The sequence below is a fragment of the Macaca fascicularis genome, chromosome 11 (assembly GCF_037993035.2).
Source record: "Macaca fascicularis isolate 582-1 chromosome 11, T2T-MFA8v1.1".
NCBI lineage: Eukaryota > Metazoa > Chordata > Mammalia > Primates > Cercopithecidae > Macaca > Macaca fascicularis.
The window spans coordinates 130275961-130293101 of NC_088385.1; the positions used below are offsets into that span (position 1 = coordinate 130275961).

The following is a 17141-nucleotide window of genomic DNA, read 5'->3' on the forward strand; positions in this document are numbered from 1 at the left end:
TAGAAAAACAGCCTATATTTATATTATCAAATAACCCCCAAGTCACCAATAAGACCAAAGTGCTTTCTGAACTTACACTTGACAGGTTATCAAATTTGTTAAATTTTTGATGGTTAAAAAACCAAACACACCAGAAGGAAGCTCAATTTAAACTCCAAAAAACTCATGTTTTTTGCAAAGGGTGAAGAGAACTAACAAATGTCAGTCCAAGGCAGTTTTCAGGTCAACTGCTTGGGACATAATCTACTTTTTTATTTCAAGTGTGCTACCTCAAGGCTGGGCACAGTGGCTCATGCCTGTAATTCCAACACTTTGGGAGGCCAAGGCAGGAGGATCATTTGGGGTCAGGAGTTCAAGACCAGGCTGGCCAACATGGTGAGAACCCCGTCTCTACTGAAAATACAAAAATTAGCCAGGCGTGGTACGCACCTATAATCCCAGCTACACGGGAGGCTGAGGCAGGAGAATAGCTTGAACCCAGGAGACAGAGGTTGCAGTGAGCCAGTACCACACTACTGCACTCCAGCCTGGACAACAGAGCTAGTAGACTCCATCTCAAAAAAAAAAAAAGTATGCTACCTCAAAAGCCTACTTAACTCAATGAATCTGAAATGTAGTATTTCTTGAGCACTTACTAAGCACCAGGCACTTTACAAAATCTCCCTTAATGAACGGAGTTTTCGGCCGGTCGCAGTGGCTCACGCCTGTAATCCCAGCACTTTGGGAGGCCGAGGCAGGCAGATCATGAGGTCAGGAGATCGAGACCATCCTGGCTAACACAGTGAAACCCCATCTCTACTGAAAATACAAAAAATTAGCTGGGCGTGGTGGCGGCCACCTGTAGTCCCAGTTACTCAGGAGGCTGAGGCAGGAGAATGGCATGAACCCGGGAGGCGGAGCTTGCAGTGAGCCGAGATTGCACCACTGCATTCCAGCCTTGGTGACAGAGCGAGACTCCGTCTCAAAAAAAATGAAAGGAGTTTTCTTATTTCATCTTATAGCTGAGGAAGGCAGGCCTGTGCCAGGATGTGACCCAAGTCTCTCTGGCTCCAAGTCTCTCCTCTCTTGTCCCAAGCCCAGCTCTGCACAGCCTAGCACGGCCATTTTAGCTGTATCTGTTGCTTCAGTTGGGAAAGTCCTTTGGTCACAAAGGCCACTTCCATACCTCAGGAGTAGCTCCTGCAAACAGAGGTTTAGAAAGGGAAAGGAAGGGGGCAGATCCAGACATCAGGAGAGAGTTCACTTTCTATTTGATTTTAAAAGGCACTTCCCAGAAGTGGCAGATTTGCTTAGGGTTTTTTTTTTTTTTTTTTTTAAACTATTAATACTTGCAGCACAGCCCGAAGCCAACAACAAAAATAGTTTACCCCCGGGATAATAGCTGCTATTTAGAATTGCCATCTTTCCTACTTTTAGGTGGAGTGTTTTTTCAGTTGAGTGTTCATAAGACAAGCATTACCAAAGAGAAAGATAGCAGAAAGAATTTTCCTTGGTTTCCCTCTTCACAGCTATGAAGAAAAAAAGAATAATTTTTTAAAAAATAAGTGACTGATAGTTCCAATCTATTATACACTTCAAATATCAAAGCATATGCTTTCTGAGAGAGAGGCACAGAAGATGTTTTGATGGAGCTTAACGCTTTTTGGAATAAGCCAATATAGGCTACTAAGAAGATAATTCCTTGGCAAGATAAAACTATCATCTCTTCTGAAATGGCATTTTTTTATTCTTAAGAATATAGTAGACTTTACAATAAAAGTAGGGAACAAGGAAATATCCTAACAATTTTCAAGTTAGTTTTTAATGTCATATCCAGGAACACATTAAAGGGGGTCTTACTAGATCTTGACACAAGCTGTACTGGAGCTTGATTAAAATGAACATTTTATTTACCAAGACTAAATTTTTTTTTAAAGGCTGAAAACCAAGAATAAAGAATACCAAGAATAGGCCGGGTGTGGTGGCTCCCGCCTGTAATCCCAGCACTTTGGGGGGCCGAGGCGGGCGGATCACATGAGTTCAGGAGTTTGAGACCAGCCTGGCCAACGTGGTGAAACACCATCTCTACTAAAAAAAAAAAGAAAAAAAAAAGAAAAAAAAAAAGAAAGAAATATATATATATACACACATACACACACACAAGACACACACACACACATATTCACATACGAAATCAGCCGGGCGTGGTAATAGATGCCTGTGATCCCTGCTACCCAGGAGGCTGAGGCAGGAGAATCCCTTGAACCCAGGAGGCAGAGGTGGCAGTAAGCTGAGATCATGCCATTGCACCCTAGCCTGGGCAACAAGGGTGAAACTCTGTCTCAAAAAAAAAAAAAAAAAAAAGAATAAAGGCACTTGATTCTAATTGTAAGTAATTTTGATTAGCCTGAAGTCTTCAAAAGTTGCAGGAGTAGGGAGCAAAGGTTCAACTGCACTGTCAGACAGGCCACCCTCCTTGCTGAGAAGGGAGCAGGGCTGTGGACCCCTAGCCTGGGGACCAGCCAGGTGAAGGGTGCTCAAAGGTCATTTGAGAGCCTGCTTGGAATAACTGTGATGGCTTGGTTCATTCTAACTACTTATTAAGAGCCACGTAAGGAGGAAAAGCTCAAAAGCAAACCAAAATTTAAAACCTGAGCATGTTCAGTACAAATCCACTTTGAAAGTTTGGATGAGACTGTTTATCAACATGTACCGAGCTGGAATATGTGGGGCACTGCGTTCTGACTGGCTTCAAAGAAGTGAGTGGTTACACAGCTCCAACTTAACCAGTAGTCCCAACACAAACCTGCAATGCTCCTGGATCAGAGGAGAGCTTCCTGCCCACGTGCTAATTCTGAGAGCCAGCGGCTACCACAGAGGCAGTGGGCTGGAGCCCTCTGCAAGGCCAAGGGGAAGGCACCAGGCTTCATCCAGACACACTCCCTGTCCATTAACAAATACAGTCGATTATGATGATCTAAAGTCTAGTGTTCTTACAGCACCTACAATGGAAATATTTTTCTTTTTGGCCAGGGTGAAGGAGTGGAAAGGGGTGAACATGTCCAGATGACAACTATGAAGGACAGCTGAAGCCACGCACACTAAGAAAACCAGGCTGCCCTCTTAATCCCTCATGGGGTGGTGGCTTGTATTTCAAAGGGTTTATCTGTCCATTTATCGTCCAGGGTGGGACACAAGTTAATTCAGAACAATGGGCAGAGAGCTACTCTGAGAGCCTTCCACAGAGGGCTCTCCAATTGTTTAACTTTTTTAGAAAGATAAAATTAGAGAATTACAATCCCTCTCATTTTTCTATTATAAACAATAAAGTTTAAAGAAAATGAGTTATATTCATGTAGTTTTCAAAGCTTTCCAAGAGTCCATTAGTACTATTCTGATACTCACTCTAAGACATGTTTCAAATAGGAATTGTATTATCATTTTTTAAAACCCTCAACACAACTGAAATCCAAGGTACACTGTAATTGTTTATGTATTCAGCATGTACTAATCTATCATTATGGAAGCTATTAAGCTTTATTGTTTTAAAAAATGAATTGTATTTACAATGTAGAACAAGTTTATAAAATTGGTGTGTAAAGTTAATTGTAAAAGGATAACACTATTTGTTTAGAAACAAGCTGCTTCCCCTGCTTATATTTCCTTATTCTTGATATAAATTGGAGACACATACTATTTAAAAATAATGCTTTTTAAATAGTAAAATATACAAGAGATTCCTGAGCATAACAAAAATATCTTGAAAATATGTGGCCATTTGAAGTATAAAATAGCAAGTGTAAGAATAGCATGATTGTAAAACTACTGTTTGAAGGCTTATAAACAGTACAAAATAGTTTGCCTTTTCTGACTGCATAATTATACATTAGTGCAAACAAAAATGTCTCAAAATTTAATGGCTACAAATCTCAAAGATTTGCAGAGGTACGCAAAACATGGAATTTCTTTAGCGTCATGCGAACTGAACCCAGTTCTCGATTAATCCTTTCCAAACGATCTTCCAAGGCTTCCTAGGTAAAAACAATGGGAAAAGTTTAATTAGAATTCTCTATCAAGTTCTATAATCACCACCAAACTGACCTTTCTTTTGGCAAAAGAGCAAGTATAAACACTAAAATTACAATTATTTTGCTTTCTACACAAATCATCTTACAATTTCTTTTAAACTGAACAATATAAATTAGCTTTTCAACTATTCCAAATAACTGCTGCACTTTAAAATATTCTCAATATGTTTGACACATTGAGGTATACGGAAATTCTAGTAATAGCAATACAACCGACTGGAAGGGGATAAATCTTTGGCTCTGAAGTGAGAACAGTACAAGAGGAACCTAGGAGGTGCTTCACACATTTCACCAGAAGAAATGGACACATTTGATCAGTGCTGCATCCCACACATACATAGATCAAATAACTTTCTTCTCACCAAAATTTATAAATTAAAAAGGAAAAAAAGGCTGGGCGTGGTGGCTCAAGCCTGTAATCCCAGCACTTTGGGAGGCCGAGACGGGCGGATCACAAGGTCAGGAAATCAAGACCATCCTGGCTAACACGGTGAAACCCCGTCTCTACTAAAAAATACAAAAAACTAGCCGGGCGAGGTGGCGGGCGCCTGTAGTCCCAGCTACTTGGGAGGCTGAGGCAGGAGAATGGCGTAAACCCGGCAGGCGGAGCTTGCAGTGAGCTGAGATCCGGCCACTGCACTCCAGCCTGGGCGACAGAGCGAGACTCCGTCTTAAAAAACCGAAAAAAAGAAAGAACACTGAAGGATGCTTTTATACTTTTCTAAAAAAAAAAAATAGATTTCACAACGAATTAACAATTGCTATTTTAAAATAAACAATATTACTGTTAAATAATACCTGAACTATATATTATTATAGATACTACTGTGTTTTTGTTGAGACAGGGTCTTGCTCTGTCACCCAAAGCTGAACTGCAGTGGCACAAGCATAGCTTACTGCAGCCTCAAACTCCTGGACTCAAGCAATCCTTCCACCTTAGCCTCTTGAGTATCTGAAACTACCACCACACCTGGCTGATTTTAAACATTTTTTTTTTTGCAGAGACAAGGTCTCATTATGTCACCCAGGTTGGTCTTGAACTCTAGGCCTCAAGTGATCCACCCACCTCGGCCTCCCAAAGTGCTGGGATTATAGGCATAAGCCACCACACTAGCCTCATTTTAATTTATTCAGTGTTAATTCCAATGGTGTCCTGAAATAAAACTTAAAATGTTTTGCTTTAATTATAAAAGGATTCATTATAGAACACCTAGAATACAGAAAACTTTGAAGATAAATAAGCAAAAAAAAAAAAAAAACTGTTCTCTTTCCTATTTTTTCTGCATACATATATATGCATACCACTTTTTCACTTTTTTTTTTTTTTTTTGGGAGACAGAGTCTCACTCTGTTGCCCAGGCTGGGGTGCAGTGGCACAATCTCAATTCACTGTAACCTCTGCCTCCTGCGTTCAAGCGATTCTCCTGCCTCAGCCTCACAAGTAGCTGGGATTACAGGTGCCCACCACCATACCTGGCTAATTTTTATATTTTTAGTAGAGACAGTGTTTCGCCATATTGGCCAAGTTGGTCTTGAACTCCTGACTGCAGGTGATCTAATCTGTCCACCTCAGCCTCCCAAAGTGCTGGGATTACAGGCATGAGCCACCACACCCAGCCACGTACCATTTTTTAAAAGAAAAACAAGGCAAAGCATGGTAGCTCACACCTGTAATCCCAGCACTTTAGGAGACCAACATGGTAGAATTACTTATGGCCAGGAGTTCAAGACCAGCTTGGGCAACACTGCAAGCCCCTGCCTCTACAAAAAAATTTAAAAAATTAGCCAGGTGTGGTGGTGCATGCCTGCTGTCCTAGCTACTGAAGGGGCTGAGGTGAGAGGATTGCTTGAGCCTCAGAGGTCAAGACTACAGTGAGCTATGACTGTGCCAATGCACTCTAGCCTGAGTGACAGAATGAGACCCTGTCTCAAAAAAAATTAAAAAGAAACCTAAGAAGAGAATCAAACTCTATCTCAAAAATTTTGTTTTTTGAGACACAGTCTCACTCTGTCGCCCAGACTGGAGTGCAGTGATGCGATCTCAGCTCACTGCAGCCTCCAACTCTTGGGTTCAAGTGAACCTCCTGCCTCAGCCTCCAAGTAGCTGAGATTACAAGCACACCACCACAACCGGCTAATTTTTTTGTATTTTTAATAGAGACAGGGTTTCACCACGTTGGCCAGGCTGGCCATGCCTGACCTCAAGTGATCTGCCCGCCTTGGTCTCCCAAAGTGCTGAGATTACAGGCATGGGACACTGTGCTCAGCCTCAAAATATATTTCAATTAGGCTGGGCCCATGTGCCTGTAATCCCAGCTACTCGGGAGGCTGAGGCAGGAGAAACAGTTGAACCAGGTTGTTGGAGGTTGCAGTGAGCTGAGATTGCGCAACTGCGCTCCAGCCTGGCAGCACAGCGAGACTCCTCTCCAAAATAAATAAAGAGCCGGGCGCGGTGGCTCAAGCCTGTAATCCCAGCACTTTGGGAGGCCGAGACGGGCGGATCACGAGGTCAGGAGATCGAGACCATCCTGGCTAACACAGTGAAACCCCGTCTCTACTAAAAAATACAAAAAACTAGCTGGGCGAGGTGGCGGGCGCCTGTAGTCCCAGCTACTCCGGAGGCTGAGGCAGGAGAATGGTGTAAACCCGGGAGGCGGAGCTTGCAGTGAGCTGAGATCCGGCCACTGCACTCCAGCCTGGGCGACAGAGCGAGACTCTGCCTCAAAAAAAAAAAAAACAAAAAAAAAAAACAAAATAAATAAAGATTAGCCAAGACAACCTCACACCTTTTAAAAAACGATCACATTGGCGGGTATTTTTTTATTATTATTATTCTTTTTCGGAGATGGAGTCTTGCTCTGTCACCCAGGCTGAGTGCAGTGGCACGATCTCAGCTCACTGCAACCTCCACCACCCGGGTTCAAGCGATTCTCATGTCTCAGTCTCCCGAGTAGCTGGGACTGCAGGCGTGTGCTACCACGCCTGGCTAATTTTTTGTATTTTTAGTAGAGATGGGGTTTTGCCATGTTGGCCAGGGTGGTCTCGAACTCCTAACCTCGTGATCTGCCCACCTCGGCCTCCCAAAATGCTGGGATTACAGGCATGAGCCATCACACCAGGCCATGGCAGGTTTTTGTTGTTGTTTTTATTTTCCCCCAGAAAAATACAGGTTTCAGGATGGGGAAGAGCTTATCTTCATATACTGCAGGTGGGAGTAGAAATTGTCTCAAATACCCTGGGTTACAACTTGACATATATCCAAAGCCTTAGAAATTTGCATTTCTTTGGTCCTGGCATTTTTACTTCTGGGAATGATTCCTAAGGCAATACTTACATGTGCAAAGAGATATGTTTAAGAACTTTATTGTAGCCTTATTTACGATATCCAAAATTAGAAGCAACCCAAATTTCTAATAAAAGATTATTGGTTAAATATGTTACTGCTGATGGAATATTGTAGGTTAATTTAAAAGGATGTTATAGAAGGACATTTTATAACATGAAAAATTCAGTTGAAGGACTTTTTTTTTTTTTGGAGACTGTGTCTCACTCTGTTACCCAGGCTGGTGTGCAGTGGCGCGATCTTGGCTCACTGCAATATCCGCCTTCCAGGTTCGAGCAATTCTCCTGCCTCAGCCTCCTGAGTAGCTGGAATTACAGGCGCCCCCCCACCACACCCGGCTAAATTTTGTACTTTTAGTAGAGATGAGGTTTCACCATGTTGGCCAGGCTGGTCTCAAACTCCTGACCTCAGGTGATCAGCCTACCTTGGCCTCCCAAAGTGCTGGGATTACAGGCATGAGCCACCATGCCCGGCCTATAAATTACTGACTAAAATTTATCAGAACAAAAAGACAAAGTCAGAAGAAAAGAAGTTGGGGGCTGGGCGCAGTGGCTGGAATTCCTGAACTCAGGTGATACACCCGCCTCAGCCTCCCAAAGTGCTGGGATTACAGGCATGAGCCCCTGCGCCTGGCCCACAGCTCACTTTTTAAACCTCTACAGCTATTCAGTTTCCAAAGTGTAACCATTTTATCTGCTTGCTAACGGAAAGGAGTTCAGAAATAAATTACAGATCTGAGGAGAGAAATCAAACAAAAAGAGAGGCAATCTGTGAGCACTAACTTAATGTAAAATCTGTTGAAAAGCATATTGCCATTTGCTCTCAAGTTAGTTTCTTGAAAATACAAGGGCATGAACACCTTCTTCTCTAAGTCTAAAGGTAAAATCAATTTTTATTCCTGAAAGCTAGCTTGCAGTTATAAAATTGCTATAATCAAACACTTCCTGTAAAAGCTAAAAGTTTTGACTGCTGCTTCAGTGTGTCTAATTTTCACTGTGCCATGATTTTTTAAACCCCTCTTAGATAAATGGAACACTGACTGGCATCAAGCCTCTAAAGTAGATTCAAGCTAAGACATTTCACCTGATTTAATCTTGTCTGTAAAGTGATTCGTCCTCCAGGAGAAGGCATCCTGCTTAGTGCTGCCTCAATCTGTTAACACACGAAAAAAAATGTTTAAATTACTGGCAGGGAAGTTTATCACACAGAATGGAAAGAAAAGATTTTGGCTTAGTATTTCCTTATCCATTTCATCTCAACTTAATTTCCCTCTGTCAATTAGTAGCGACCACATGGCTCAAATCCGTTGCTAGCACAGCTCTGGTATGTTATCCCGGTGTAATTTCCTGAACAGTTTGACTCAATAATTCCCTTCTCCTTAGACATAAGCATTAAGTTCAGAAAACAATTTTTAAAAATATTTGTTTGTTTTTACCTGGTCCTTTTCTTTTGTAAGTTCATCAAAAAATCGTTCTGTTTCAGCTAGGGTCCTAATTTTTGCTGTATATTCAAAATCATTCCCCTGTGGAGTAACTGAAACCGGCTTACACTGTTCATAGCTAACTGATTTATTCTTCTCCCAGGCTGTTCTCACAGATACTTTCTTCATTCCATTTGGCACCGGTTCAGGGCAAGAGCTATGATTAACATGGTTATCGGTGGCTTTCTCAGAATATGTTTTTTCTGTCAGAGAGGAGAGAAATCACTTATATTTCTTATCAATTTTTTGTGTAGGTTGCATATATATTAAATATGTTGCCCAATTTCACTTTCTGGATATAGCTGCTATATGGCCCAAAAAAGTAATGAAAAGAGATACAATAATCAATCATATTTACTCAGTGCTTTTTTCTCCAAAGAATTCTGAAAGCTTTGCCCTCTGACAATCTTTGCAACTTCCCTTAATGAACTTAAGCAAACTTCATGTAAACATAAATGAATTTTAAGTAAACTTAAAGCAAAAAAAAGTTTAAAAACTAAATAATACATTACATTTAGTGGACATACACCAACACTAAACAGGTAACGTTTTGAGGGCCTACCCAAGTGACTTCACATACATTGTCTTATAGCTTTATTCCAAATTTAGAATATAAATGAGAAAAAAAAGTTACCCAAAGCCTAAGCGGCATATAGAGAATAAAAATAAAGAGAATAACTGAATAGTGTGGCCCTAGTAGTTAAACATCAACATTCTCTGTACCTCAGTTTCCCAACTTATCAATGAGGATAACAACATTGACATAACAACACGTAGCATCATGAGTGCTTAGTTTCAGAGGCCCTTGAGTAGGAAAATATTTAAGTGCAGGATATTATAATATTTAGAACACTGAGAGATACCAGAATCTCAAAAAATGAATGACTAAAACCATAACTAATATTTTTTAGGAAAAGATACCTTCCGAGTCATCTAGAGGAAGAAACTGGAGTTGCTTTCTTGGATTGGTACGTTGTAATGTAGACACAGGAACAGTATCTAAATCATCCAAAAGTATATCAAATCTATTGAATGAAGCAAGTTACTTGTGAGAAAAAAATGTTAACTGATTTTCCCTATCTCCACTACAAAGATGAGCTGGCATCCAGCTAACTCACATATTTATGTATTTTCTTAAAAGAAAGCTGGTTATATAATTGTCTAAAACTGAAATTTAATTTCTATTTTCTAACAAAATTGTATTTACATACTAAAGACTTAAAACACTTACCCGTACATTATGTCATTTGATCTTTATAAAAACCTTATGAAATAAGCAGGGTAGTTATTATTATCCCCGTTTTATAGAAGAAGAAACTGAGGTTCAATGTGCTTAACTCATCTCTGCAAGAGCCTGACAGAGTTGGGTCTAGAACCAAGAAGCAACATCCCTCCCCATCAACAGCACACACAGCTGCCTGCACTTCGGAGGGGACAAATTCTCAGCAGCACAGGTAAACATGCATTTGGTGCCAGGGCCATACCAGTAAAGCCCACTTTCCTGTACAAATGGCCCAAAAGTTTTCCTGTATCATAAACCTTTTCAGGAAAACAAAGAACTATCTATCATTCTACATACAAAAGCTGAAAGGGGTGCTGAGGTGATATTTAAAATCTAGTAATAGCAAGTTTACAGTTAAAAACTGTGTTCATTGTACTGCAGTACTTTAGTTGTAGTATGATATTCCCTTATGATTTAAATGAAATCCACAGAGTTCCCACTGGCAACTGAAAAATTAGTGATAGCTAGAGACATAAGTCAACATTTGGGAAAAAATCACTAATATAGTAAACTTTATTTTACAATTTTAGAGAACTTACCGAATTGGACTGCTCTCATTTTTGCTAAGCAGATGACTAAATCCTGGGGACAAGTTTTCTTTAGGGGATCGCTTTGGACTATAAGCCACAGTCACTGGTGTTAGCATAATCTCTCTTTTTGCTATAAAGAAAATGAAGAGGAAATATTCTTTTCCTTCTATATGTATCAGCATAAGTTTCTTTTTCAGTATTTTTTTTCTAATTTTGAAAAGAATATAATTTCAACGTAAAACTTTGAAAGAGAAATAAGAGTGTACAAAAAAATAAAACCACTCATAATCCTAATACCTAGAGGTAACTACTGTAACACTGTAGTATATCAGACAGTACTTTCAGCACTCTGACTCAAAACTGGTTTTTCAGGATTTTAGAAGTCGACTGGAAATAAGATGGAAACAGCAGTACACTACTGAACATTCCTATAACACAGTAATAAGAATCTCCTCAGCTGGTGTGAAAATGGAAAATCAGGACAGAAATTCAATGGTTCAACTTTAAAACCAAACCTGTAATTAATTGGCTAAAGAAAAGTGGTGACTAATGCTGAGTACTTGAGATCAAATACATAAGAAGTATATTTGCAGACTAGCTTGGATTAATTTGATTGAATTATCTGGATAGTTATCTACGATCTTAAAAACTCTGCAGTATTTTTAAGTATTAGTTGCAAACAATTTAGTGGACACAAATTATTAGTATTAGTTGTAAACAATTTACTGGGCACAATAAAAAAATCTCACGTTAATAAACAGATTTCTTCATTTACATTTGTAGTATCTGTGCGATCAGACAATTTTATTTATGAACAAGATCTTATTTAGGGGTCCTCTGCCCAGAGTACTCTACTAGGTGCTGAGGATACAAGAGAAACCGGAAATGGGTAAGCAGTGAGCACAGCTCAGAAGTCACGCTTTTGAACCCAAGAGATGTATGTACACATCTAATTCTTACTTGGAGTACTTGATTTACGACTTGAAGGTGGTAAAGATGATGATCTCTGTGAGGCTGAATTAAGTCTCTTTTGTCTCTGTTGGGCACACTTTTCTGGAGAACGACTTGCATTAACTGAAGCTTCAGTTTGCCGAGGATTTACTACAGCAGACCAAAAAAAAGCAAAACAAAAAACAAATCAAAACAAGCCTCAGCTTCAGTTATCCACCTTTATTAACAGGTGGTTACACATGGTTACACACCAAGCCACACAGCTTAGGTTCTGTTCAAAGCATTTATTCTCATCAGCTAGGTTATAATTACTATTTGCAAATGCACCGCATTATAATGATAAAAAATGTTCGATGAAGAAAAATATGGGAGTTTATAATAAATTCATTCTGGTTCCCTGTTTACAATCGGCATTCAAGGTGATTTTCAAGAGGGTTATTTTTAGAAAGCAGGTTATTAATTTATTTACTAAGAGACACTGCTTGGGAGATGTAACCCCAAAGACACTGGCAGGATGACTAAGGGGTCTGAGCAAGCAAACATAGAGGAAAAGGAGAGAAACATATTGGTGACCTGGACCTGTGAAGAAACACAGTATTAAAGACACTGCTTGCCTTATCTACAGATGCTCAGTAACCAAGAAAGAAGAGGAAATGTTGTATCTCACTTCATGAATACCAAATGCCTACCACAGCTTTCTGATGTGTGCAAGTAAGACAGACTGACAGGAATTTTTCAAATATCCTTAGGAATGCCATGTAAGGCTGGGAAAAGTGGTTCACGCCTGTAATCACAACACTTTGGGAGGCCAAGGCGGGTGGACCACTTGAACCCAGGAGTTTGAGACCAACCTGGCCAACATGGTGAAACTCCATCTCTATTAAAAATATTACAATTAGCCAAGGGTGGTGGAGGGCGCCTGTAATTCTAGGTACTTGAGAGGCTGAGGCAGGAGGATCAGTTGAATGCAGGAGGTGGAGTTTGCAGTGAGCCGAGATTGCACACTGCACTCCAGCCTGGGCAAAAGAGTGAGACTCTGTCTCAAAAAAAAAAAAAATGCCATGTAAACCTTTTTCATAATCAGAATGTAAGATGCAATTGGCTTTGAAGGTACATGTTACGCCAGAACTGTGATAAATTATTAACTAGGACATTCAATTCTCTATGAAATGGGGCTGAAGTAGCAGTAAAATAGCAAGTTTACAGAGTTAAAACTTCTAATTTCATTACCTAAAGATTTTAATTTTAACGAAGGTAATATAAATGGGGAAAGATATCTATATCCTATCTATGTCAACAAGGAAATACTCAAACCAGTAAATACTCACTATTGGAAGTGTCCTCTTTCTCTGTCTGTGTCCCCCAATTTTTAAATATTTTTCCTTCATCAAGTTCTTGTAAAGCTCTCATGATCGGTGTGTCTGAAGTCTCTCTTTGCTTTTTTATCAACAAGCTTGTTGATGAACTTCCAGGTGAAGAATCCTTTTCCAGAGGTGAATGGTGCCTTAAACAATAATTTTAAGACATATAGTGCTATGGACTGAACGTCTGTGTCTTGCCCTCCACCCCCACACCAAACATACACATTGAAGCCCTAATCTTCAATGTGATGGTATCTGGAGGTGGGGCCTTTACGAGGTAATTAGGATTGGGTGAGGTCATGAGGATGAAGCTCCCATGATGGGATTAATGCCCTTATGAAAAAGGGAAAGAGGCAGGAGCGCTCTCTCTGTGCACACACACCAAGGAAAGGACACGTGAGGACATAACCAGGAAGAGGGCCCTCACCAAACACTCCGCACCCTGATCTTGTACTTCCAGCCTTCAGAGGTAAAGAAAGAAATGTGTGTTGTTTATGCCACCCAGTCTGTGGTAACTTGTTACAACAGTCCAAGCTAAAACACACACTTTACTGGGGTTGTTAGGGGAATAACAGAGTTGACAATTATACTCCACAATGAGCATGCTTTGCAATGCAAATAAATTAAACCTGCATACAGTGCTTTCCCATCCTTCTAACATCTTACACTTAGACGTACAGCATCTGCACAGTACCCTGGAGTAAGCGGCTGAGGCTGCTCAGGCAGGCTCCGGGCTCAGGCTGGCCAGAGCCATCTGAAGCAGGAGAGGATCTACATCTTTTGTTTGTTTTTAGACGAGGTCTCACTCTGTCACCCAGGCTGGAGTGCAGTGGCGCAATCATAGCTCACTGAGCTCCCCAGGCTCAGGTAATCCTCCCACCTCAGCCTCCCAAGTAGCTAAAACTACAGGCGCATGTCACCACGCCCGGCTAATATATTTATTTTTTGTAGAGGTGGGATTTTGTCATGCTGCCCAGGCTGGTCTCGAACTCCTGGGCTCAAGCGATCCTCCACATTGCCCTCCCAAAGTGTTGGGATTACAGGTGTGAGCCACCGTGTCTGGCCTGAGGATTGACATCCTATCCTAATCACAAACCCATACTGTGCCACTGAGCACAGGTGGGGAAGCTCAGCAGAGCTCATGGAAGTAAAATATTCTAAAAGTAGTAGCCTTTCAAAGTAAAATAAAAAGTCATCTTCTCAAAATTAAGACATTAAACAACCAAAGAGATGGCTTCCTGAACATTTAAAAGCAATTGAAATCTCTAAGAAAACATAACATCCCTAAATAGAATCTTTAGCAAAGTTATCTCACCCAGTGCTACAGGTCTCCTCCAGCTGGTTATCCGTGTTACTGTCCTGGGTGTCCAGAGGCTGGCCAGTAAAGATGGAATACTCTGCACCTGGAATCAGCCACTTCCGCCTGCTGACGTCTGAAGTTGCTAGTGTGCTATTAGAATGAAAACAGGCATTATAAAGGTCTGCACTTCAATTCAGACTGCATGTGCGTATAAACAATCTGCTCTCAAACAGTATTTACACATTTGTACAGTAATTTTAAAACCACATGTAACAATCTATATTTTAGATACAATTTATTTTACAGTTTTATGATTCAACTTAACTGTTCTTCTAGGTTTCTGTTACTCCTGAATCTCAGTCAAGATTCAGGTACTTGTGGCTCTGAACACTCCCCTCACTGTCTCTCAGGCATTTCACACCCTTTACGCTCTGTGCCCCTACTGTAGCTGAGGGTAAGGCGTTGAATGAAGCAGGGCTGCGCTTCTTGTTCCCTTCAGACCAGCACTGTCCAACAGAGTCTTCTGCAAAACCAGAAACGCTACCTGCACTGTCCAATGCAGCAGTCACAAGTCAGGTGTCACTACTGAACACCTGAAATGTAGCTGGTGAGACTGAAGAACCAATTATAATATCTTAATTTTAATAAAGTAAGTTTTCAGTATCAAAATGGAGTCACTAAGGTCAAACTCCCACAAAATGGAGCTGGGAGGCACAAAGGAGCAGCCCTCTCACACAGATGCTGATTATGGGAACTATTCTGAATTCCTCAGAACCACAGTATTCCAGATAATAAGCTGTTTGTACAAGGAAACATCCCTAACAAGGAATGCCTCCACCATTGAGCTAATGCTAATGCCTGCAATATGCTCCTGTAACCAGGGGTCTTGGTTTTCAAATAGCTTAGTGGACTGTGGACTGCCCTTTGTCTTTTAAAGTTTCCTGTGTCCCAACCCCTTTGGACATGCTTATGGTTCACCACAGCATGCATCCTTCAGATTGCAAACCCCCAACATTTCCAAATAAATTTCTTTGGAGAGTCAGTCTCTGTTGCTCATTTTAGCTTGACATGATTGATTTAAATAGTAATAGTGGCTGTTGGCAGGACTGTACTGAACAGCGCAGTTCTAGACTATCGCTCTCCCAGCTCATCTGAGGTTCCCACCATCCTGTTAACCCCCAGTCGTTCCCCAGACTTTGCAGCCTGCCTTGTTTTCTCCACACCTATTCCTGTTTTCATACTAGGCAACTTCCTGACCGCTCTCTCCAGTGAGGTGACCCTCTACTCCTCAGCTAGCAACCTCAGAGGGTAGTTGCTGGCTTTTGTTGTAACCAGAGAACACACTCCCCTTAAGAAACCAATACTCCGGCCGGGCGCGGTGGCTCAAGCCTGTAATCCCAGCACTTTGGGAGGCCGAGACGGGCGGATCACGAGGTCAGGAGATCGAGACCATCCTGGCTAACACAATGAAACCCCGTCTCCACTAAAAATACAAAAAAATTAGCCGGGCGTGGTGGCAGGCGCCTGTAGTCCCAGCTACTCGGGAGGCTGAGGCAGGAAAATGGCGGGAACCCGGGAGGCGGAGCTTGCAGTGAGCCGAGATCGCGCCACTGCACTCCAGCCTGGGCGACAGAGCGAGACTCCGCCTCAAAAAAAAAAAAAAAAAAGAAACCAATACTCCAAAGACTCCGCCCCTATTCTGCCTCCAGCCCTCAAGCATCAGCAACGTGACCTACAATCCTTGGCCTCTCCACTTTCCGTTTATCAACCCCTCCTAGCCTGACTAGGTCCTCTTGATCTACCCTGGGGTCCACACTCATGCTTTCTTGCTCACCTTTCGCCACACCTGACTGGCAGCAAAATCTGAGGACTGGCTGACTACAAAGGCTGTGCTTCAGGGTCTAAACTCCTATCACTGAGCTTTGCTGGAAAAAAGCCACCAGCTGGGCAGACTCATCAACACCTCAGGCGGACACCCCAAACTTGACTTTCTGTAACCAACAAACTTCAATTCTCCAAACATGACTATCTCACACCCTTTCCACCCTCCTCAAACCTCCCATCCCACCTTCGTTGACAGGTGAAACTTTTGAGTCAAACTTCAAAGAAACACCAGAAACCATGAAACAACGCTTGTCTTCTCTCTGTCCCCTTTCACGACCAAACATTTTAGAGCTGTCTCTTTTATCTACATTCACTTCAATTCCAGTCACTCTTTCCCTCTTTTTTTTTTTTTTTTTTTTGAGACAGAGTCTTGCTCTGTTGCCCAGGCTGGAGTGCAGTGGCGCGATCTCGGCTCACTGCAAGCTCCGCCTCCTGGGTTCACACCATTCTCCTGCTTCAGCCTCCGGAGTAGCTGGGACTACAGGCGCCTGCCACCATGCCCAGCTAATTTTTTGTGTTTTTAGTAGAGACGGGGTTTCACCGTGTTAGCCAGGATGGTCTCAATCTCCTGACCTTGTGATCCGCCCACCTCGGCCTCCCAAAGTGCTGGGATTACCCGCCCGGCCCAGTTTTTAAATTAAGAACTATTTCAGGGCCGGGCGCGTTGGCTCATGCCTGTAATCCTAGCACTTTGGGAGGCCAAGGTGGGCAGATCACAAGGTCAAGAGATCAAGACCATCCTGGCTAACACAGTGAAACCCCATCTCTACTAAAAATACAAAAAAAAAATTAGCTGGGCGTGGTGGTGGGCACGTGTAGTCCCAGCTACTTGGGAGGATGAGGCAGGAGAATGGCGTGAACCCAGGAGGTGGAGTTTGCAGTGAGCCAAGATCGTTCCACTGCACTCCAGCCTGGGCAACAGAGCAAGACTCCATCTAAAAAA

General features: G+C 41.8%; 1 protein-coding gene across 32 annotated transcripts in view; it reads right to left on the reverse strand.

The window, feature by feature from the left end:
- MPHOSPH9 (M-phase phosphoprotein 9) overlaps nucleotides 1-17141 on the reverse strand; it is an 85977-nt gene that overhangs the window by 1016 nt on the left and 67820 nt on the right. For 16 of the 32 annotated variants that reach the window (XM_065525276.2, XM_045366712.3, XM_074008255.1 and 13 more), the window contains 7 exons: nucleotides 14330-14464; nucleotides 12982-13157; nucleotides 11663-11803; nucleotides 10712-10832; nucleotides 9812-9915; nucleotides 8846-9093; nucleotides 8494-8562 (listed from right to left, as the gene is read on the reverse strand). In XM_065525276.2, the coding sequence (XP_065381348.1) occupies nucleotides 8494-8562; nucleotides 8846-9093; nucleotides 9812-9915; nucleotides 10712-10832; nucleotides 11663-11803; nucleotides 12982-13157; nucleotides 14330-14464 (994 nt within the window). Of the gene's footprint in view, nucleotides 1-1941; nucleotides 4011-8493; nucleotides 8563-8845; nucleotides 9094-9811; nucleotides 9916-10711; nucleotides 10833-11662; nucleotides 11804-12981; nucleotides 13158-14329; nucleotides 14465-17141 lie in introns of those variants that run through there. The other 16 variants (XM_074008264.1, XM_074008270.1, XM_074008268.1 and 13 more) reach the window with 7 other exon arrangements.